This window comes from Chionomys nivalis, chromosome 3, assembly GCF_950005125.1.
Source record: "Chionomys nivalis chromosome 3, mChiNiv1.1, whole genome shotgun sequence".
Taxonomy (NCBI): Eukaryota; Metazoa; Chordata; class Mammalia; order Rodentia; family Cricetidae; genus Chionomys; species Chionomys nivalis.
In genome coordinates this window covers 106,162,428-106,186,521 of record NC_080088.1, presented here as the reverse complement: position 1 = coordinate 106,186,521, position 24,094 = coordinate 106,162,428, and the positions used below count along the sequence as shown (strand labels likewise).

The 24,094-nt window shown below is 43.7% G+C and overlaps 1 protein-coding gene across 1 annotated transcript in view; it reads right to left on the bottom strand.

Annotated features, from left to right (window-relative positions):
• Tmem132d (transmembrane protein 132D) overlaps window positions 1–24,094 on the bottom strand; it is a 630,452-nt gene that overhangs the window by 181,415 nt on the left and 424,943 nt on the right. The window contains exon 4 of the mRNA XM_057766158.1: window positions 9,026–9,209. Within this exon, the coding sequence (XP_057622141.1) occupies window positions 9,026–9,209 (184 nt within the window). The remainder of the gene's footprint in view (window positions 1–9,025; window positions 9,210–24,094) is intronic.

Below are 24,094 nucleotides of genomic sequence, written 5' to 3'. Positions count from 1 at the left end.
TCAATGTCTTTACATGAGAAACATCCTAATAAAGTCTATTTGTCTATAATATCAGCATTGTCACCTTTGTCTGAACTCAGTCATCCTGTTATGGACGAAGTCATGTTTCTGTTTCAACCACTGGCCGTCCCTTTCAAAAATATATTCTCCTCTTGGCCTTCAGAGTGATATTTTAAAAATTGATCATTGGTGTCTAAGAGATGGTTCAGTGGATAAGGGTGCTTGTAGTGTAGGCAGGAGGACCTGAGTTTGTATCCCAAATACCCGTGTAAAAAGCCACACATGGCTGTGGGTCTTTGTAACTTCAATATTGATCCCGAGATCCTTAGAGCTTGCTCGCTATCCAGCCAAGAGGAAACAGTGAGGTTGTGGCACAGTGAGAGACTATCTCAAAGCAATCAGGTGGAAAGTGACAGAGGATGACACTGGTGCACACCTGCACATTCACGTAATGCATCACACACACATGTGCACACACACAAACACACACACACTACATATACAAATAGACAAGGACTCAGATCAGATCCAAGCATCCACAACCAGAAATTCCACTCCATGAATCAAAGCTGATAAGGACATACGCTATTAAGCCCTTGCCAGCTCTGACCTCAACTCCTGGCCCTGTCTCCCCAATTCATGACTCAGATTTAAGCCACTCAAAACACACCAACCGGCCTTTGTAGGGACATGGTATATACTTTTCCTTCTTTGTGGGCACCTAGTGCTCCTCATGTCTTCCTGCAGATATCACCTGTGCAGGCGCCCACCTCACTCAGCCCTTCTCCTTCACAGCGCACTGTTGGGTTTCCTCTGCAGCACACATACCCTGGTTCTGAAATCATCTTGCTCAATTATTCTTCATTTATTTACCCCCTGCTTTTGCTGGGTGGAGTATGGGCTCTGCTATACCTTTAAGGCCAACACGAGCGCTTGGCACTCGGTGGGGAACTCTGTAGATGTTCCCCGAGCAGTGTGTGCTATTGTGGGGTCTACAGAATGAATCACCCCATGAGCAGCTGTTTGTGGAGACCAACTGGCTATACAACAGCTGGGGCTGTAATAACTGCACGACAGTCAGTGACAGCAATGGCCCTCCTGTGTTCATTTAGTATGACATACCCACAAAAGCACTGTAGATGAGCAACCAGCCACCTTACTGTTAGTCGTCTCTGGAGAGGACAGTTCATTAAGTAAGGAGCACCAGAGGCAGCTCAGGGGGCTGTGGAGAGAAAGCAGTGGCTCTCTGCATAACAAAGAATTCATTGCAAAGGGCTTCTCCAAGTTCAGGATGATTTCTCTGTCTCTTATGGCATGTGTGCCTCTCTGAATTTGCATTTCCCAAGATCACCTTGAACAGGCACTTATCAACAGCCCCTTGAACTAATCAATACCCTCCATGTACAGATCAACATCTTCCCCTTGTACAAATCAATCAATTGCACTGATCAATACCCACCCTTGCACCTATCAATACCTTCCTCTTGTACTGGCTAACTCCCATTGCACCAACCAACACCCTTTTGCACAAATCAACACTTGCCCCTTGTACCCAACACATCTCTCCTTGTACCCATCAATACCCTTTGTGCACCAACCAGCATCCTCTTGCACTGACTGATAATTTCACACCTATCAACACCCTTCTCTTTCATTGATTAACATCCCTCCTTATGCTAATCAACACTCCCCTCCTGTTCTCACTATGGGTGAAGCACTATGGGCTGGTCATGAGCCTGAACTCTGAACTCCATCCATCTAGAATATGACTTGTCTCTGCATCTTAATTGTGTGTCTTGAGGGCAGGTTGCAGGCTCCGTGCATCCCCTTCCACCTGGGAAGTGTGAACAAGAGCAGCGCCCACATCTCTGAGCCATGATGGAAATCACATGGGTTGAAGTATGTTCTGGAGAACAGACAGCCTCACCTGGTACCCAAGCAGCAGCTAAGTGCTGCCTTTAATTATCCAGACGTGTTTGGGGAACAGCAGCCACTCAACAAACATAAAAAGAAATAAGGCATCTCGGAGCAGCGCGTTTCCTCAAGGGCCATGGCAGCATCTTAATTTGCACTTGGTTGCAGAAGTATGAAAACGAAAGTGGCAGCGTGCTCTGCATTGTGACTGGATTTTCAAAAAGTCAGAGTAAAACAACAGAGGGGCGCTGGCGTGTTAATTAACAGGTCGACATGGGAAAAGAATACCATGGAAAGTCAAACAGAAAGAGCCTGGAATCTGCTTTTATGCCCCAAATAAAAGGACTTCTCATTATTGGAGCCAGGAGAGAAAGCTTCCTTCTATAATTTAGGGCTCTTTCCCGAGTCCTGATCTCAGCACGTGAGGGCTACACTGTACTACCTGCGTTCATTTCCGGAACTCCTGAGAGATGATGACAGAGTTCTTCTGTCTAGAGACTGGCCACAGGTGTATGTATGCAATGGACAGTAGGATTTGTCTTACACACATCTTTCAGGTATCTGTGTGGGTAGATGCTGTGCTTTCTGTTGGGGTATAGAGAAGAGAAGACCCTGGGCTGAGGGCCATGCAAGTCCTGCGGGGAGAAACACCAAGGTGGATGTACTAGGCAGGATTCTAGACCTGTCATACAGACATGATCAGTCTATGTAAAATTCGTTTTACTTAAGTATAGAAATGTACTAGATAGAATTTTTTTTGAAATGCATTTCTTGAGAAGTTTATGAGCTAAAATTTCATGGCCCTGAAAGCTGGGGAGGTTTTGTCTGCTTGCTCCATAGAAAAGAATTTCTGAGAGGGCTTAAGTACACACAGGTGTCAGAGAAGACGGCGATGGTCTCATACTCCAAGATTCATCCATAGGAAGAAACCACATGGCATTCCAGAGGCTGGGGAGACGGCTCAGCAATTAAGAGCATTGACTGCTCTTTCCAGAGGACCTGGGTTCGATTCCCAGAATCCACAAGGAAGTTCACAAGCATCCATAACTCCACTTCCAGGTGATCTGACGCCCTCTGCTGGCTTCTGTGGCTGCTGTGCCTGTGTGTGCATGTGAATACACACATTCATACACACACATGCACATACATACATGTTATTAAAAAATAAATCTTCAAAAATTCTCAGCATTCAGCAATCCTCACCAAGTTTGTGTAGGGTCTGGCTAGACAGATACGGATACTTGATGCCTACTTATGTAGGTTGCGGAACTCACTGCCTCTACTCTTTCAATCCTGCTGATGAGGAAGAAAGTATTAAGCTATGGAAAATTGGGTGCCAGAAACCATGCCCTGGAGTCTAGTAGCTTCTGCTTTGGAAGAAGGGCTGGAGACTGAATGGGTTTAAGCAAGCTTTTAGGAGACAGAATGAAAGGAGAAAGGACAAAGGCTCCATCAAAGTGACACTTAAGTCCTCCTACAGCATCTCAAGTTTGTCTGCTGATGACTGCGGAATCCAACCAGCAGCAGCAAGGCTTGCTTGCTGCCATTCAATCTCAAGAAAATAGCAGCATCAACTACGATCTTCCTGAGTTTAGGCATCAAGGAAGACCCTTGCCACGAGGTAGCATGGCAGATGGGCTAGGAATCATGAACTCTTGCAGTTAGAATTCTCGCAAAAGCCAGAACGTACTGTCAAGCTGCACTTCACAAAGGGAGTTGTCTTAGTTAGGATTTCTGCTGCTGTGAAGAGATGCCATGACCACGACAACTCTTAAAAAGGAAATTTTTAATTGGACTTGTTCACTTACGGTTTCAGAGGTTCAGTCTATTATGGTGGGGAGCATGGCGGCACACAGGCAGAGGAGGAGCTGAGAATCCTACATCTTGCAGGTGACAGAAAGTCAACTAAGACACTGGGCAGTATCCTGAACATAGGGAACCTCACAGCCCAACCCCACACTGACACACTTCCTCTAACAAGGCCACACCCACTCTAATAAAGCCACGCCTCCTAATAGTACCACTCCCTATGAGATTATGGGTGCCAATTACATTCAAACTACCACAGAAGTGTTCCTGACACTTTTGATTCCTTGCTCTGAAACCCCATGGCACACCCCTCAGGACCTTGAAGGCTGTCAGTCATATCCGTATACACCTTCATGTCACATGCAAGACCTTGGGTTCCATCTCAGGATATATATGTGTGTGAATATAAACAAACAGGCAAAATGCTCTTTGCCATCAATGTAACTACCATGAGACATCATCACACCAAACTTCCTTGGAATTAGAACCTCCTTGTAAACTGAGACTGCTTTTTCATTTCCTGGCCACACAGACCCAAATAATCACACAAAAACTGTATTAGTTACAACAATGTTTGGCCAATGGCTCAAGCATATTCCTAGCTAGCTCTTATAGCTTAAATTAACCCATTTCTAGTTTTTCATATTTTACAAAGAGGCTCGTGATTTGTTACCTCTTGCTTCTTGGGTGGCTACATGGAATCTGCCTGTCTCCACCTTCTATCTCCCTGAATTCAGTTCAGTTTAGTTTTCCCGCCTACCTATATTATGCTTTGCTATAGGTCAAAGCAGCTTCTTTATTAACCAATGGTATAAAACATATTCACAGCATTCCGAGGGGAATCCTACATCACCTCCTTCTGATTATTGTCAAGGATGATGTACTATCTGTTCTGACTGTTATCTTTGGGTTGAGTTTTATCTCAAGCCCCAGATCAATAATAATTAGTATTAAAGTTTCAGAGGTGAAGCTGAGACAGAAGCAAAACAAGAACCGTTTACGAAATGGATGCAGGATACTTGTTTTTTCCAATGCCAAGAAAGAATTGATTAAGCCCCTCCCTTATCCATGTGCTGGGCTGACAGCAACACCCACCATGATGGCACTCAAAACAGTTGCTTCCCCAAAGGAGTGGAAGTAAGGGTTCATTGAATTTTGAAGAGCACTTATTAGTGAGCTTTTAAGGACTCACTAGTGAATTGCATTCTCAGCATGGAAGTGCAGGCCAGTGTCTCTGAAGCTTGGAATAAGCTCAGAATTAGTTTTATCCCAAGATCAGGAAGCAACAATGAGAAGCAGCCACCACCCTCAATCGATGGGCCACTGAGGAGCCTCCCAGCTCCTCTAAGAAATGCAAACAGCATGCCTCATACCAGACCCTGTTGTGTGCTCACTATGCACTTAACAGAAAGATGCACCCTTAATGAGCTTTTCTCTAAGAATTCCCCACCCTTAGGAGGGGGAAGCACACTTCACCTTCAATACAGCAAAGCATGATTTCTCAAAGGGCAAAAATTAAGCTTATAGAAATGCGTGATTGGATTAAGAGCGTACAAAAGCTTTCAAAGCACTGGACATGGGGGAGACTTGGTCTCAGTTTAAAATTTTTTCTAGTGGTGCAATTACAGAGCCACTGAAAAGCAGGGGAGTGACATTTGCCCTACACTGATCTCTAAGCTTTCCTGGTGTCACAGAGGCACCTGCCTTCAGCACCATCTTGGTGTTCTTCCTGCTTATTCGGATGTGCTGTGTCGGGCATTGTATTATTCCCAGGCTTTGTGAGAACAAATAAAGCAGGTGTGCATTTTCCTCTTAGAATTCATTAGGAGAAGATGAGAGATTTTAATTATGGAAAGGATCGATAGATTTGATCACATTAAAAATTAAACAAGGGCCAGGGGCATAGCTCAGCAGTAGAGTACCTGCCTAGAATCTCCCAGTGAGGGGCTGGGGTATGGCTCAGTGGCAGAGCATCTGGCTAGAATCCCCCAGTGAGGGGTTGGGATGTAGCTCAGTGGTAGAGCACCTGCTTAGAATTCCCCAGTGAAGGGCTGGAGGCATGATTCAGACACTGAAGACTTGCTTAGTGTAAGAAAAGCCTTAGGTTCCATCCCAGAATATATACATAAGCAAACAGGCACAACCTTTGCACCGCCCCCTAATGTGTGAGATTAGGAGGTCAAGAGCAAACTGGTAAGAATCCATGTGACACATCAACCAAAAGACAGATTATCACTAACACACAGGAGAAAGTGGATTTGGACTCAGTGACCCTAGCGGTTCAGTTTTGTTAAACAAGAATGTAGGAAGAGCTAATGTCAGCAAGTCCTACCCTTGAAATGTGATTTCCCTGCTTTGTACAACACTCTAGCTTCAGAAAGAAAAGAAGTTGAATTCCCAGTAGGATAATAAAATGGGCAAAGGACAAATATTTAATAATAAAATAAAAAATAATGTAACCCAAGTAGGGCAAATTAAGGAGACACTGAGATAAGATGTTTGCTTAATAAATTGTCTATTTGAAAAAAAATTAATATTCTCTGTTGGAAAAGTTGCGGGGAAATGGGTATCTTTACACACAGCAGGTAGAATTGTAAATTAGTTAAGACTTCCCGAAGGCAATTCTACAGACATTACAAAACTGTATTACAAAATTACATATCCTCTGACTCACATCCTTGAATTAAAATTTATTTCTCAAAGTTTACCTCAAGGGATCGGTGGGAGATACGTGCAAAGATTTCTATATCAAAACACAAACCATAATATATTTTATAATAGAGAACATCTTTATAGTGTTATAGAGTTATGGAAGGGATTTTTAGACACATGGTTTATTGCTGTCTTTCTTCCATTCCTACTTCTAATGAGGAGGGATGTCTGAGAACCTATCAGGAGCGTGTATCTCCGAATGGCTCAGCTGTCTGCTTTCCCACCACAGGAACAGCTCACTGGGCAAGGGGCAGCCTTGGGCATCCCTTTCTTCTTTCACTGTTACATCCACCTACGCAGGTAGACAGCCTCTGAGGAGGGACTTCAGTCTCCTCTGCCTCCCTTGACACTTAGCAGAGTTCTTGGCTTAGAAGTTCAATGGAAAATGTTATACTCAGTCAAAGATCCCATTCGTCTCTGGTCCCTAACCCTGCTAGATACAAGGTAGACATGGTTTTTATAGACTTAAAGGTTGTTGAGACCCTGGTGGGTATTGGGGAACTGAACTCTAGTTCTCTACAGGAGCGGTGTGCACTCTTGACGGCTGAGCCATCGCTCCAGTCCCAACATGACTGTTATTAGTTTGGGTTCACAGGGATAATAATGTGATCGGGATCACTCAGCTACCAGATAGAACATCCAAGCCACTGAGTCACCATTCTGGGCACACAAAGAGAGTAAATATGCCAAGCCCAGCAGACCAGTATAACAAAGTCTTTTGTAGAGCAGATGGAGCATGCCCTAATTTTCTGTTTCCCCTTTGCCTCACAATTCTGTCTAAGCATGTAACCAGAATGCTTCTGAATGATAGCAACAACAACAACAAAATCAGTATAGGCAAGACTCTATGGTTCTCCCGGCACTGGCTTTCCATACCATCAGACCCCCAACTCTTCAAGCTCCCTTCTGGGATGCATGCTTCAACTTCAAACCCTCCCCCTGGTCTACACATCTCCATTGCTTTACCAGTTATCACTTAGTGAGCATATAGACTAGAAGAAGCAAGGCCATTTTGTAATGGTAACACCCCCCCATGGGAAGTATTTTATCAGCCAACAAAAGTGGACCCCCAAATGGCCCAGATACAAGACACAGGGAGTCAGAGCTCAGAATTTTCACTTGATTGCTGGGAACTCGTCAAATTCAAAGTATTTTAATCTGGTTAATTCAGTGAGGCACACTGATCAGAGATGCCTACCTGTTGCCTGGCTTTCAGACTGTGAAGAACAGGGCTGTGACCAAGCACTTTCCTTAGAGAATGTGCAGACCTGTTGTGGTTGTGGAGTGCCCTTTGTACCTTGCTGTCTATAACAGAAAAATTATAATAGTGGCTAATAGTTATTATGTGTCTGTAAGGGGATGGAGTTCTTGGAAGGACCCACGAGTTATTTATTTATTTAATTTAAGTTTTATTGGGTTAGGGGTTGAAACCTGTCCTGGCATATGATGGAGGAAGGTCATTGGTTAAATAATAAAGAAACTGCCTAGGCCCATTTATAGGCCAGCCCTTAGGTGGGTGGAGTAAACAGAACAGAATGCTGGGAGAAAGAAGCTGAGTCAAGGAGTCGCCATGATTCTCCCACTCCAGACAGACGCAGGTTAAGATCTTTTCTGGTAAGCCAGCTCGTGGTACTACACAAAATATTAGAAATGGGTTAGATCAATATGTAAGAGCTAGCCAGTAAGAGGCTGTAGCTAATGGGCCAGGCAGTGATTAAAAAAATACAATTTCTGTGTAATTATTTTGGTTCATAAGCTAGCCATGTGGGCGGCTGGGTGCCGGGGACTCAGCCCTGCCGCTCTTATTACAACAGGCATATGCCAGGCAAGCATTCCACCCCTGAGTTTCAGCCGCGGACCCAGCAACTGTTTCATTCTCACAACAATAATATGGTTTCTGAGTGATTATTTTGAGTCAGATTGGTTGTGAAACTTACTAGCAGTCTTCCCCAACAGACTGTAAGATGTAAGTAAAATAAATCCCTTTCTCACCACCTTGCCTTTGGTCCTGGTATTTATCACAGCAATAGAAAGCAAAGTAGAACACATGACTTGTAAATGGAGACCAGAATTAAGGTGTATTTTCCTTCTTTACAGGAAGGTGGCTAATGCCAGTGAAAGACACCAGACCCACAGAACCAAGATGAGTACTTCCTGGAACCCTATTCTTCTCTTGTGGAGATAAGGATTCCTTGAAGAGATACCCCATTACCTTTCAAGACCTGCTCTCTTTGTTCCTTGTGGCAGTGTCTAAGCCACTGTAATGTTGTTGAATTGCCAGCCCAGCCTTCCTTGCATCTCAGTATGAGCACATGCACACTTAAGCTAAGCACTCTGTACAGTTGCATATGTCTGAAATCATTAAGTTATCTGCATTATATCATGCATGTTCATCCCACCATCCATAATATTCACATAAAGACAGGCTCATAACTACTAACTGAACCACATATATTGTTGGCCATTGGCAGTGAGCTTATGCTCCCATTTTGTCCCCATCTTGGTCCTTGCTGACTGACATCCTTGACCCCCCGAACCTGGATCACAGCATGGAGCCTTCCCGTTCCCAGTTCCCCAAGTGTTATCTTACCATTGCCAGTGGTATGACCCCAATCAAGTCCTTCTGGCTCACATAGATCTTGGATACCCCCAGGTCAGAGGTGATGTCTCCTGGATATTCAACCTGCCACGTGACAAGCTGTGTGGTGGGTGGGTCACTGGGTCCTTCAACCTCGACGTCAATCTGCATGACTTCGTAGGAGGCATCATCCACACTATGGAGTAGGAATGAAGGGAAACAGAGGTGAGCAACTGAGACGCAGAACTCACCTGTGTCGGTGTGGCGTTTCGCTGGCACTTCTGTTTGTGTGCTCCAAGCCTTGAGCAATTTAAGGACAAGCCACCATCTGCATGCTTGCCAGCCCTTGCCAGGGCTCTGACATCATCATTTAAGAGTAGCTCCTTCTTCTGAGCTATTCAGCATCCCCAGGACAGGGGCTGCATTCTCTGAACACTTTCTGACCCATCTTTTTTCTTTCTTTCTTTCTTTCTTTCTTTCTTTCTTTCTTTCTTTCTTTCTTTCTTTCTTCCTTCCTTCCTTCCTTCCTTCCTTCCTTCCTTCCTTCCTTCCTTCCTTCTTTCTTTCTTTCTTTCTTTCTTTCTTTCTTTCTTTCTTTCTTTCTCCCCCACCCCAAGAATGGCTCTTTCCTGGACTTCCAGAAACAACAACACTGTTACGTTGATTTTATCTCAGAGTCACAGCCTGTTTGGTCATGTGCACAGAATTTTAAAGGATGCTATGGCCTTGTGTTCTATTGATGGTAAGGCAGTGTTGCAGGGAAACAGAAGACAGGCAAGGAAGTGGGCCCAGGGATCATCCCACTGCTGATAAACATGGAGACATCATCAGCTATCACCCAGAGACAGGAATGGCTGTGACAAATGCTAGTTTCGAGACATATGAGTTCCCATAAACACAGTTCTGGAAACAGATCCAGGCTAGAAGGCTAGAACTATTTTAGCAGCCTTTGCTATTTTCATTAACTGGCTGCTTTCTTCTCTTCAGAGTTTCTTTCTAGTACAATGTCTGTGCTTTTACGTGACAGGTGAGAGACAAAATGGTTTCATGCCAGCCTCTCTTGAGGAGAAGATGAAAGAAGGGTAGGTGAGGGCTCATAGGGGCTGTCTGAGATGGGCTCTCAAAGGAGCATTAGTGAGCAGACATGTATGTAGTGACTCGTTTCACATCTTCACAAAAGTGCCTTCAAACACTGGCATTTACTATTTTCATTAGCGCTGATTTTTTTTCCACAGAGGACCAGTTTATGCAAACACACATGTCAGTGACACCACCCACCATGCAATCTCTCACCTGGAAGCTCAGAAAGAGACACTGTGAACACACGGGTTAAGATGGCTGATTGGAGATCATGAGATTGGATCAAACAAAGTCAAGGTAAGAGCCATCAATACAGAAACAAGCGAAAGAGCCACAGAGAACAGAAACGAGGATGGTAGAAGAAGGCACCCCTACACCAGTCCATGCCAAGATGCTCCTACTGGTCCAAACCGGTTCTGCATAAAGCATGTATTCAAGAACAGTGGGTAGCAGCTACCCCTGGAGTCTGGCAGTTTGGATGCTGAAAACTCAAATCAGAAGCCGAATTTCGTGTTTCGGGGGTCTGAGGGGGTAGGTAGAGGACAGTAGACTGTGGACCCAGTACTAGAAGACAGACATAGGAGTCTGAAGTAGGGAGATCCAAAGTGCAAAGAAACCAGGGTTGGTGGAAGTGTAAGCAGAACCCGGGGCAGAGTCCTGATGGATGCCATAGATGCTCAACAGTACACATAGAGGTGATAGTATCAGCAGGGTGATTAGAGTGGTTTCCTCAACACTTTCTGCCTCCCTAACACCCTCTCTCATCCCTGAAGTCTTACAGGAGCATGGGAAGTATGTGTTGAGATGTGTAACAGCCAATCTAACAGATTAGAAAGGGCAGACACAGTGGGTCTTCCCCATTCCCTCAGAGACTCATGTACAGAAAGCCCTGCACTGCCCAGATCACCCCCAAAGCATCAGAGATGGGGTGTAATTTGCAACCTGAGGAAATCAGAGGTGGCATTCTGGCCAGAAGTTGTCTTTGACTTATTTTGAATGTCTGACACCAGTAGCCCCACCCTGTCAGTGTCAGATAAAGTACATTTCCCTAGCATGAAGAGACAGACTGAGAGAAAGTACACTATATTCTGTCATATTTCATTATAGACAGGATCTTACTATGCAATCCTGACCAGCCTGGAACCTTCTATGTAGACCAGGATGGCAGCAGACTCAGGGATTCACCTGCCTCTGCCTTCTGAATATTGGAAGTAAAGATGTGTACCACCATGCCTAGCTATTTTACTATCCATTTAATATTTATTGCTTAATTTAATTTTTGTTTGTTTACTGTTTACTTACTATTTTTGAATTACACTTGTGTGTGTATGTGTGTGTGTGTGTATGTGTGTGTATATCGCCACATACACATAGAAATCAATGGTTCTCTCCTTTCATTACATAAGTTTTGGGGACAGGACAGAGGTTGTAAGCTTTGGCAGCAAGAAGTTCACCCACTGAGCCCTCTCTCCAGCCCTTATTATTTTAATTCTAACTAATTGTTTTGATTAGGTTCATAGAATGCCACTTCTGTCTTTGGGTTATTTGTTGTGGCTTAATTTGTATTCTCACTGGAAAAGCCTGTGTTGTTTCCCTTTCTTCCTCTACATCCAACACACAACAGTCTTCCTACTACTCACTGTGTACCCAACCATACACTCTCCTCTCATTCTGATTATACCTCTGCATTCTCTCTTATCCATTCCTTTTTTTTACTTCACTACTCAAATATTGAGACCATTAGCACTAAAAAAAAATACCATAAACCAAGTTGTTATGGAGTTTTTTGTTGTTGCTATTTTGTTTGCCATGGAAATTTCAGTGATACTGTATCTGAATGTTCTAGAGAATGCAGGTGGAGGTCACAAGTGTCTTCACTCTCTGCTGCTATTCTTTCCTGGACCACTGGTAACCCACCATACGTGCTACTGCATTCAGCTCTATCTCTAATCTAATGCCACACAAGGACAAGGCAACTCACCAGGAGACTCACATAAAAGAAAACAAAACAAAGTATGACTTTGATTCAGTGTCAGAACCCTTGCCTAGAAGTATAAGGCCCTGGGTACAATCCCCAGCATTGGAAAAATAAAACAAAAGAAAATAAAGAGAAAATAAAAGTAATAAAAGATAAACTATATCCTAAAGGACACACACATCCTAACAACTACGTAAATCACACAAAGAGAGCAAAAGCCAGGAGCCAGCAATGCACAATGGCATTTCACAAAGTGACGACTCAATACCAGAAAACAAAGATAATAAAATAGATGGAATTCCAGAAAAAGATATCAGAGTCTTACTTTAAAACTAATCAAGGCCATCAGAAGACTCCAAAGAGCACTTGAATGATGTAAGAAAATCCACTCGGGACCCAGACAAGAAGGTGACCGGAGTGGATGAGATGCTCAGTACCCTGGAGTGAGGATCTGAGCACATAGACAGGAAAGGTGGCATGTAAATTGAGACACTGGAGTAGAACCACAGATATTCTGGAAATGACAGAGTCTATCAATAACACTAAAAGAAAAGACAATGGAAAGAAAACATTGGATAAGCCTGGTCAGAGTAACGGAGTTCAGGACGGGTGGACAAGTCTGAGACAGTGCATAGCAACATACAAGAAAGAAAAACCAACACAAATGACAAACTTGTGCAACAACTCAGAAACAGTCAAGAGACCAACATAAGAATCCCCGAGGTAGAGAAAGGATTTGGAATGAAGTCTAAAGGGCTTAGATAATTAATTTGAAGAAATTATAGTTGAGAATGCCCCTGACTTTGAGGAAGAGATGGACATGCAAACACGGGCAATATTTGGAAGCCAAACAGAGAGGATGAGCACAACCCCTCCATGACACATCACTGTACAAGACAAAAAACACCAAGAGAAACACAAACACTGAAAGCTGTAGTGGGCAAATTGCACCTCACATACAAAGGCAGAAACAGTAAAACAACACCAGATGTCTTATCAGCAACCCTAAAAGCCAGGAGAGCATGGGATAAATAATATGTTTCAATCACTAAAATAAGTCACTGTTAACTAAAGTTCCTAGGCCTTGTGAAACTGCGGGAGAAATACGAACATTTCTTTTTTTGTTCAAGACAAGCCGAAGTCAGAGAAGTTGATGACCATCAAGGAAGTGCTGTAGACTATCCACAAAGGAATACTATAGACACAGGAAGACGAGAGTTTCTCGATGAGGACACAGGAAAACCAAGCATCTCATGAGAGGAGCAGATGAATAGAGGGGCACTGGGAAGGTATCGACACAACCCATGGATTCCCAAAGAGGAGGAAGGAAGGACCTATCAATAATCCAGCTATCCTCATTTATTTCTCCATTGCTGAGATAAAACACTGTCTAAAAGCAATGTGGAGAGTAAAGGCTTTGTTTGGCTTACAGGGTCACAGTCCATCACAGAGGGAAATCGAGGCAGTAGTCTGGAGGCAGGAATTGAAGCAGAGGACACAGAGGGATGCTGCTTACTGGCTTGTTCCCTATGGCTTGCTCAAACTGCTTTCTTATACAGCCTAGGAATAGCAGCCCAGGAATGGTACCACCCTAAGTGGGCTGAGCCCTTCTACAACAAACATAAATTGATAAAATGCCCAAAAGACTTGCCCATGTGCCAATACGATGGAGGCAATTTTTCAAATGAGGTTTCTTGTTCCCTGGTGTGTCAAGTTGACAATTGAAGCTATGTCACACGCCCTTTAAATATACTCTATGAGCCTCACCAGAGAGAGAGAGAGAGAAAGATTTGTTTCAAGACACTTTGAAATCAACTTTGCTTTTAGGGTCCTCTGCCAATCCTCTGAGTCCTGTGATGTTTCAGTAAATCAAAGTGGAGGCATAAAAACTAGAATATTAGCTGCGAATGCTTCATCACACATTGCATTTGGAAAGATCAAACACCACATAGACTCTGACCCTTGGGTGGGCACAATATTAATAGCAGAGAACTCAAGTTATTAAGTCTTCCAGCCTCCTTTCTGTTGTCCTGATAAAATACTCTGAACAAAACCATCTTGGGGAAAACAGGGTTTACCTAACTTACATTTCAAGATCATAGTCCATCACTGAGGGAAGTCAGGGCAGCAATTCAAACAGGAATTGAAGCAAAGCCTAGGGTGGAATACAGATTACTGGCTTGCTCTGGAGATTATGCTCAGCTAGCATTCTTGTACAGCCAAGGACAACCTGCCTAGGAGGGATGGTGCCTCAAGAGAGGGCGTGGCCATTCTGCATCAATAATCAACCAATAGAGACAGACATGGCCAAAGCCCAGTCTGGTCAAGACAATCCCTTAGTTTATGTTCCCCGCTTCCAGGTGCACTAGAGCACTGTTAACTAGAGCACTGTTAACACTTGTTAATAATATCCATGTTTGTTTTTATTTATTACAGATTAGAAGCCAATATATCATGGTATGGCTTTAAGAAGCACTCTAGTGATCCACTTTCACTCTGCAGCCACCCACATGGGCAACTGGCTTCCGGGGTGTGTGTGAGAGCTGCATTTGCATGGTGACATGGGTGTGGGAGACAGGGAGTGAAATTTCACTCCCAACTTTAGGCTGCTCCAGATGGTTCCCTGAAGGATAAATTGGTGAAATTTTAGGAAACCAAAACCAAGCCAGAGGTGGAGTGGAGGAGTGGGGTCGGGAGGACCCATCTAGGACGTGAGTGACTCTTTTCTTAGGGACCCCTTTGATATGTATTCCCGGTACCCCTTTCCATACACTTTCTAATAGGTCACCCGAGTGCAAGACGTGTGATATTAGGTCCATAGAATTGTACAGACTTCCCCATCCATTCCACTGCCCCCTTGTGCCTGAACCCTAGCTCTAAACACTTTCAATGCTAATGACCCAAGTCTGGCTTTCCTTGGATAGTCCCTGTTACGGTTTGAAAGGTGTTTGAACATTCAGTCCTTAGCAGATGGCACTGCCTAGGGAGGCTGCGGAGACTTCAGAGGTGAGGGCTAGGTATGGAAACTAGCCACCAGGGATGAGCCTTGATGATGATGTCTATTTCTGTCCTCTGCTTCTTGATGGCCAAGAGATGAGCAATTTGAATCATAGGTCACCTGCCACATGCTTTCCCCTCCAAAACAGACTATAGTCCATGAGACAGTGAGCCATGGTAATTCTTTTGGAGTTTTTAGAGCCAGTTTACAAGATCTGAATTTGAGGGGTTATTTGCTGGGAACTCAGCTTTAGCAGAGACTGTTGGTGCTAAGTTAGATGCCCCAGTCCTTGCCTCTGAAGGAGTCACAGTGAGAGTCTAGTACTTCTTGTGGCAGCTACACCTTATGGGAAGAGCCATTGTCTTAGGCTGGGTCTTCCATCCTAAAGTCCTCAATGGGTTGTTACACTTTGTCACACATTCATTTACTAAAGAATCTTCATCATCTTATTGGCCGTCCTATAAAAAATGAAGGAATTTTCAAAATAAGCAGGATAGCATCCTGTTTAGGTCTTTTTGTCAACTTGACCCAGGGATGGGTCATCTAGGAAGAAAAGGACCTCAATTGAGGAAATGTCCCTACCAATCTGGCATGTAGACAAGCATGTGACATATTTTCTTGATAGGTGACTAATATGAGAGGGCACTGACCACTGTGGGTGATGCCATCCCTGGTGTAAGAAAGCCATCTATGCAAGCCATGGGGAGCAAGACAATAAGAAACATTTTTCCATGATCTCCGCTTCAGTTCTTGCCTCCAGGTTCCTGCCCTGACTTCCCTCAGTGATGGTCTCTGATCAGAGCTATAGCCTAGTAAAAATGCTTTGCTCTCCAGATTGCTTTTGGCCAATATTTTATGACCGTAATAGAAAGCAAACTAGGAGAGAAATCAAAGGCAATTAATAAATATTCTCCAGAAACAGGAGTGGGGAATGAGGGAAGGTACAGAGGGTTTCACTCCAGGCTCAGCTCCTCTTAGAAGAACATTACTGTGGTCCTCGCCTGCAGTGGAATTTGGGAAATTTGCAATGATGCAGACATAAGGGACCAGATGTCTCCCACATGGAAGGACCACTGTCCTCCTTTCCTGTGTCCTTTTTCATGTCTCATTCTCAAGATTAAAATGGGGATATTACTCAAACAAATTGTTTCTCCTTAGACATTATCATGCTATTAAAATTTTCCATTACTGATACATTTTTTCTAACTTCTTCATTACCATTTTCTGTATAAGACCTTTTATGAGTAAGTAAAATATGCACAACTCCTTTAATGTATATACTTTATAATGAGATCTTCTTTGTCACTATAAATTTCTCGTCTCATTAACTCTCTTTGTGACCAGAGTCATTCTAGAGGAGAGAAAGAGAGAGATCGCCAAAGAGGTGAAACTCATGGGCCAAGGTTTGTGTGCAGTACAGTGAAAACTGAAGCAATCTCTGTGGTGTGACTGGGATCTTAAGAATTCTGGGATGGAGCCGGGCAGTGGTGGCGCATGCCTTTAATCCCAGCACTCAACAGGCAGAGGCAGGTGGGCCAGGCTGGTCTACAAGAGCTAGTTCCAGAACAGCTAGGCAGCTAGGACTGTTGTATAGAGAAAGCCTGTCAAAAAACAAAAAACAAAAAAAAAACAACCAAACAAACAAAAAGGAATCCTGGGACTGGGACTGACTGGGGCCAGAGGTGCAGGTGATTGGTAGGAAGGCCATGCAAGTCTTTAAAACTATCCCCCAAGCAGCCAGCTATGGCTAGCCAGTCATCTATGAATCACAGTTTGCTTATGGACTGTTTTTTTTTGTTTTTAGCTAAATTTAAGCTTAATTTTTGAAGAAAAAAGAGTATACAACATAGAGCATGCATGGTCTATAAAGCTTGGCATATTGCTATCCTACCCCTTACAGAGAAAGCTTGCCAATTCCTGATCTTTATCATGAGAATAAAAAGACAAATTAATAACCTTTAAAAATAATAAAATGGTATTTACTTCACCATATAGATACTCCTCTAGAAGAGAACATGAACCAGTCAAGTACTTCTCCCAAGTGCTAATGAGAAAGTTCACATGTAAGAGTTGACCTGGGGCTATTCCAGATTGGAACAACAAGAGAAGTGGAATGAGAGAAATTGGCATAGGCGGGCCCTATTATAAAGGCTGGCATTAGGGTTAGAATTCATATACTAGGCTTTTTTTTTTTAGGTACTAAAAAGTACAAAATGATTCCAACTGAAATAGAGCAATAGGCCAAGCTTCAATGGAAAGGGGGAAAAAATAAATGGGGGAACTCCTTTAGATGAGTTATGGATTTCACAAGAATCTCTGCAGAACTCTAGAATGTTAATCAGAGTGGGGCATTTTTCTTAAGTGCAAGCATCCTTCACACATTTGTGATCTCAAGCCCTGCCCTTGCACACAGAGGAGCAACCCCAGTTAACCAGAATGGACAAAAATACACAGACAGCCTTGACCTAGGACAGCTCAAGTTTCCAGATGAGGACTTACCTATATTGCTTGAGTGATACACAAAATGATTAACAAGTAGGGGTGTGGCCATGTTCAAATGTGAAAATCTACATGAACTTTGACCAGCTGGACCCTTTGCAACTCATGTCATCATCTTAAATATGAAGCAGAAATCCCAGAAAGAAATGTAACAGAGATGTTATGCTTGGGATGCTGTCTTCTGAATAGGACATAGTCCATGCCTTCGTGAGGAGACCCACACAAGATCTGGACCATAGATGTTTTGTTATGCAAAGGAGGGCTCACACAGACCCACACTTCATAGAGAATACAGAAGCAAACAGCTATTGCTAGCAAGAGGAGCTTTGCTTGGGTGCACTAGCCTGTGCTCCTGTGAGTGAGCCATCTTCCATGCTTCTGTAAGCAACCCCTCACTCACGTTCCTGTAAGTAACCTCTCACCCTTGCTCCTGTGGGTTACCCCAATTCAACTTCAGCTAGACTTGAGTGCAGCTGCTTATTTATTCTGTTTAGGGTACCCTATCTAGGCTGTGCAGATTTGAAACACAGCAACACAGTCACTCATTCAAAATGGGGTTTTCTTTGCAAGAGAGAACCGCTCCCACTTAGGCGATGTCCACATCAGTCTTTAAGAGCAAGCCCAACATTCTAATTATATGATCGGTGTATTGGAGATGAAATAGCCTTGCCTTCTAGGTTTTAAGTTTCATTTATTAAAAGGCAAGTTCCCAATTTGACCCCTTTTGTTCCTATTTTAACTATATTTCCACCTCTGTTTTACCTGGATTGACTTAAATGATCTTTTATGGCATACTTTACCTGTTAATCCATAGCTCAAGAAGCTTTTCTTCCATGTTCCAAAGTGGAAAGAGAGAAGAGAGAGAGAGAGAGAGAGAGAGAGAGAGAGAGAGAGAGAGAGAGAGAGAGAGAGAGCGCACAAAGATGGAAGATGGGAAATCAGCTGTTTGCAAAAGGCATAATTCTACCTAAAAGCAGCGAGTGCCCTTGACATCTTTGAGGAGCCCCCTCCACTCCCAAAGGGAAGGCATTTTCCACACTTGCTGAGCTGGAATCGCTACAGCAGACAAACAGAGGGAAAAAATAACACTAAATCTTTCATCTCCACTTCGTGACATTTTCTTAAACATATTCGCTTGGAGATAGAGAGATATTTTATTTTTATACATTTCTTTTTGTTGGGAGTTTTTTTTCCCACTCAAAAAGAAAGAAAGAAATCCAATCTGTATGCCACAGACACATTAGTATCCTCGCCAGGGCTGCAGACTGTTCGAGACCACATCTTGTCTTGCATAAACAGGTACCTCGGATGCCCAGCATTCGTGATGAAGCTTTAGCCCTCCGTGCAACTTGAGCGGGAGCTACAAACTCAGAGTAAGGTGCAATTGGCAAGAAATGTAAGCAAGACAATCACACAGTTAGTTTCTGACTGTCTCAACCTCTCCCTTCTTGGGGAACTAAGAAGGGTCTGTAATGGGCTAACACTGATGAAGACATTGTCCGCGTTCTAGCTGGAGTTTATAAAGGTGCGCATTATAAGATTTCCTAGCACAAAATTTTAATTGGAACTATTTCTACTACTACGTCTGGTGACTCTGCTCCCTAGACCCCACTGCAATTATTTATTATTTTTAAGTTAAGATAAACTAAGCAGAACTTCTTTACACTTCCTCTCAGCAGAATGCCTCCAGGATTGACAGATGTGAAGCAGGGTTAAGTGTCTTTGCAAGTACCTTGGTGTTTGGAAGTGGGAAAGCCTCACCATGACTGTGTGACATCTTCAGCAGAAAATTGAGGTGTATCCCACACATACATGCACCCATGCGCGCATGCGCGCACACACACACACACACACACACCACCCCTGAACCCAATAGCCAAAGCATATCTGAAGCAAGTATACATCCTACAGTATTAGTGCCACACTGAAATAAAAGACCTACAGACATTATTGTTCTCCATCTACAATCTCTTTAAGCATGCCATTGAATTGAATTGCTGGACTAAAAAAGCTCTTACGTTCACATGAAAATTCAAAAAGGGGGTTATTAATTGATAGCGATGATGGGCACTAAATCTACTAATGGTTTTCTCAGCTCCCATCTGACATGACAAATGACAGAGCTCACAGGCTGAGATGTTTTATTATCCTGCAATAAAATTAATTCAAATATGTATATAGGTAATTCCTCCCACAAAAAAGGTTTCTGTTTCTTTAAACCTCCATGTGAGACTGTCATGTCCCCGCCTATGATCAATACATAATTGAGCTTCAAGCTTCTAGTGCCCAAGGTCTGGGGCTGAAGAATTAATTTGCTGGTTGAGGTTAATGGAATGTCAATTAATTTCTTGGTATAAATGTCAATACATTCAGTTAGGCTCTGTGATTTAAATATAATTAAAGATAAACTTCAAGTCAACGTTACCTTTTTGGCTTGGGATATGATGGGTGATTTACTAAAATCCTATGAAGTCACAAGGGAGGGGAATTTGCACGTTTGCATTATCTCATCCAGCAAGTTATGTGTGTTCATTTCCAGTAGCTTGAGAAGGAAACAGAAATAAGTGCCCTCTTGTTTCTCTCCAGCCTTCATGGTCCATCTTCGATGGCTACAGTTTGTGTTCCTCGGTGTGGTGGTTGATAGAATGAACTTTGGAACCAAATGTACCCAGTATAGAATCCTGATTATGGTACTAATTAGGATATGTCAGCCCTAACTCCTAGGGTGGTGAGCTTGAATTATCAACTTAATACAACCCACAGTCACTGAGAAGAGAGTCTCAGTTAGGGGTTGTCTACCCTAGGTTGGCTTATGGGCGTGTCTGTGGGAGATTGTATTGAGTTCATCAATGTGAGAGAACACAATCCATTGTGGGCAGCCCCATTCCCTAGGCGTGGAGTCCTTAACTGTATAAAAACGGAGAAATGGAGCTGAGCACTAATAAGCAAGCAGCCTATGTGCTTTCACTGCTTTCTGCTCTTGACTGTGGGTGATGTGCTTAGCTTTTTAAAGTTCCTGCCTTAACTTCCTCATTATGATGGGCTGTAAACCTGCCATTATTCACTGAAATAAGCCCTTTCTCCTCTAAGTTGCTTTCTGGTAAGGAATTTTATTATCAAAACCAGAAAGGAATCTAAAGTTCTGAAGGCCCCAGATTTGCACACTATACCCCTTAATCAGGACTGTTTTGAGTGACTATCAGACCTCAGGACATGATGTTTTGAATTCTAAGTGGCATGCAGTGCCTGTTTGAACTGCAATGGTGATGTGCACAGCTGTATGGGGCCATCCTGTCAATGATTAATGGAGATCACTGTGCCAAGGGTTTAAGATTATATGCATATGAAGCTATGGCCAAGGCATTGGAGGTGATAGCTTGCATTTGAAACTGGGTATCAGTCTTGACATAAGCTCCATTTAGTACCTGTGGGGGTGTGAGGGGAGGCTAAAGATCAGTGCTCAGTGTGTGGTTTTGAATGCTGACCTCCTTCCAGCTGTGGGTCACAGACAACACCTGGAGAAGCCACCTGTAAGCCATGCTCTGTTGTAGATGCTGTCCATGGTGCCAAGTGAGAACACTTGGAAAGGCTTCCGCTCCCAGGGAGACCACACACTCAGGGTTATCAGATTTCAATGAGAACATACAGAAGATGAATTCAATCTCCCTGGGATGGACATCTCTCCACTACTTCTCTAGAATCAAGGGGTAGTGAAGTTACCAATGTCCTTATCCATGGAGCCTGTCACTGCCATCTGATATGGCAAAGGGGACTTTGCCATAAATTGAAGGTCCTGAGATAACATTATTCGGGATTGCAGGTGTGACTCTAAATGCAGTCCTGGTGGTCATCATTAGTTGAGGGCCAGTGGGAGGTTCCACAGTGGGAGGAGCCCCACAGAGGCCCAAGTGGTTGGAACAACGTTCTTGGAAACAGGACACAGAGCTGACTTCAAAGCTAGTACGAGGAATCACTTTAAGCGCTTTATTTAGCCAGGCCCTTGCCTGGTGGACCAGAGGAATTTCCTCAGTGACCCAAATTCCCATCAATATGTCCCACTCGGGAGTGTGGGCTGTGCTGTGGCCCATGTGTTATGTCTGCTGCAACAAGTTCAGAAGCAATTGGCCACTTTACATAAAAAAGAGATTAATCGGCATCACATATATTATGCTCAACCTTATAATAATCCAATCAATTATTCAGCACAGCAATCAGTAAACATGGAACCGTTTACAAACAACCCCATCATAAAGTGTTCTGGCTTAGGATTAACATATGGAGTCGTGTCTACACCACAGACAAGCCTGGTGTTTCAGGAGATACATCAGGAGGCCAGCTGTACATTGGCAACACCTGATGTTCCCAAACAATGCTGAGGGGGAGGCTCTTGTCTCCACTGATTGTAGGTTGGCTCTTTAGTCTGGGATATATGATGGCCGTGAACTCAGTGTTTCTCTCAAGACCCCACTGTAAAGCCCCCATGGAGAACAGTTGATTTTGAGCAGCAGAAAAGCACTAGTCTGGAGAGATGGATACTCCATCAGATGGGAGAAGATATTTGAAGAATGGACCCTTTGAGCCCACTGCCCTGTTCAGGTAAGGAGCACCCAGAAGTTCTAGTCCACTGATCCAAGGCTCTCCCCAGGCACACAGATTCCAGGCATCTGGGGTATATGGTGTGTCGAGTGCACAGTGAACTCCACGGGGGCATCATTCATGTAGTTACATCCACTTAAAGTGCACAGCGGTGACAGGCACACCTGTATGAGGCCACCCTGTCACAAGCAGCACAAATGAAATGAAGTCAATGAGGCAAATATTTAGGGACACAATTGTGAGGGTGGTCTGGACTTTGGGTGTGATAGCTTGTATTTTAAACTGCATATCAAGTTTCAAATAAGCTTCATTTAGTGCTTATAAAAGACTGTGGGAAGGCTAAAGATTGATTTCTTCATGTGTGCCTTTGAATTCCGACCTCCTCCCTAACCGTTAGATACAGACAAGAACTGGGCACCCCCATTACCTCCTGAGAGGAGGTGCCTGCACTCACACGGTGGTTCTGTTTGAAGCAGGCTTGTCATCTCATTCACATGCCATAGTCATTCCAGGTTTTTAGAGTCTGGGAGGATTTGATTTGAAACTGGCTTGTGTGCACCCTTGCTAACAACTGTCTTTACAACCTCCCAGGGTGGCCTATAGCACTCATGGCTGGAACCTAGTGATCTGAACTCAGGATGACACACACTCTTAATGGGAACCAGGGAAAAAGTGAGTGGGCCTCTTCACTGAGGTTCCCAGAGGAAAAGGGAATTTGAAAAGGTGTTAGGTCCAGTCTGTGTCCCCAAATTCACATCCTTAAGAGCTTACGTTGAGTGCCTCGAAGTTGGACAGTTTGGAGATGGACATAATAAGAGTAAACAGAGGAGATCGGTGGGGGGCAGGGAAGTTACAGTCAAATTAAATCAGAGACAAAGCATCAAAAAGTTCCCAAGTGGACAAAACCACCCATGCCGTCTAAGTGACCTCAATCTTGCTTGAGTTGTGTCCTAGATTTTTTTTTTATTTTTTTTATTGTCATCCTGACACAAACTAGAGTCACCTGAGAAGAGAGAATCTGGAAGAGCTGCCACAATGAGACTAGTTTGTGGGTAATTCTATAGAAGACTGTTGTGATTGGTGATTGACACGGGAGGGCTCAGGCCACTGTGGGCTGTGCCACTCTCTAGGCAGGTGATCCCGAGCTGTGTAGAATGAGCTTGTGACTGAGCCAGGAAGCAGCATTCCCCTGTGGTCGCTCCTTCAGTTCTGGCTTGTGTCTCTTCCTGGATCCCCTCAATGATGGACTGTGAACCTGGAAATGTAAGCCAAATAAGCCCTTTCCTCCCCAGCTGGCTTTTGGCCATGATGCTTATCACAGAAAGTGGAAAACAAACTAGAATAATTTATAAACATAAGAAGAACTTGACTATTTCTTGCCATGTATGCCTTAAGGAAGAGCTGAACTACCACCCACTGAATCAGAAACCACCGATGGAAGGATCATAATATTAATTAGTGATGTTCCAATAGGATAGACTGACAAGGGCACCGGGACAACTAAGCCACCAGGCATCTTCCTATCCAATTACATACCGTGTGTTTTCTATGAACTGCTCTCGCTGTGTTCTCTCTGCAGAGTCACTCACCCAGTGCTGGCTAAAAGTCTAGGAATGCATGAGCCTGACAGCAGAGCTGTGGACGAATACATCTTCTGGACTCAATAGTTCAGCAAGATGAGGCTGACTAGTAGTTCCATGGCCTTAATACAGGAGCTGAATTGAGGCACTCCTTATGGATACAGACTTAAAGTACTCATTATGATTCTGTTTACCTCTTAACCAGGTGCTGGGGTGTTTGATTGGCAGATCATTAAGAAGGGATGACCAATTACTTTGCATTCTTTTTCTGTACTAAACACCAAGACCAAAAGCAACTTGGGGAGGAAATGGTTCATTTGACTTAACAGCTAACAGCCCACCATCCAGAG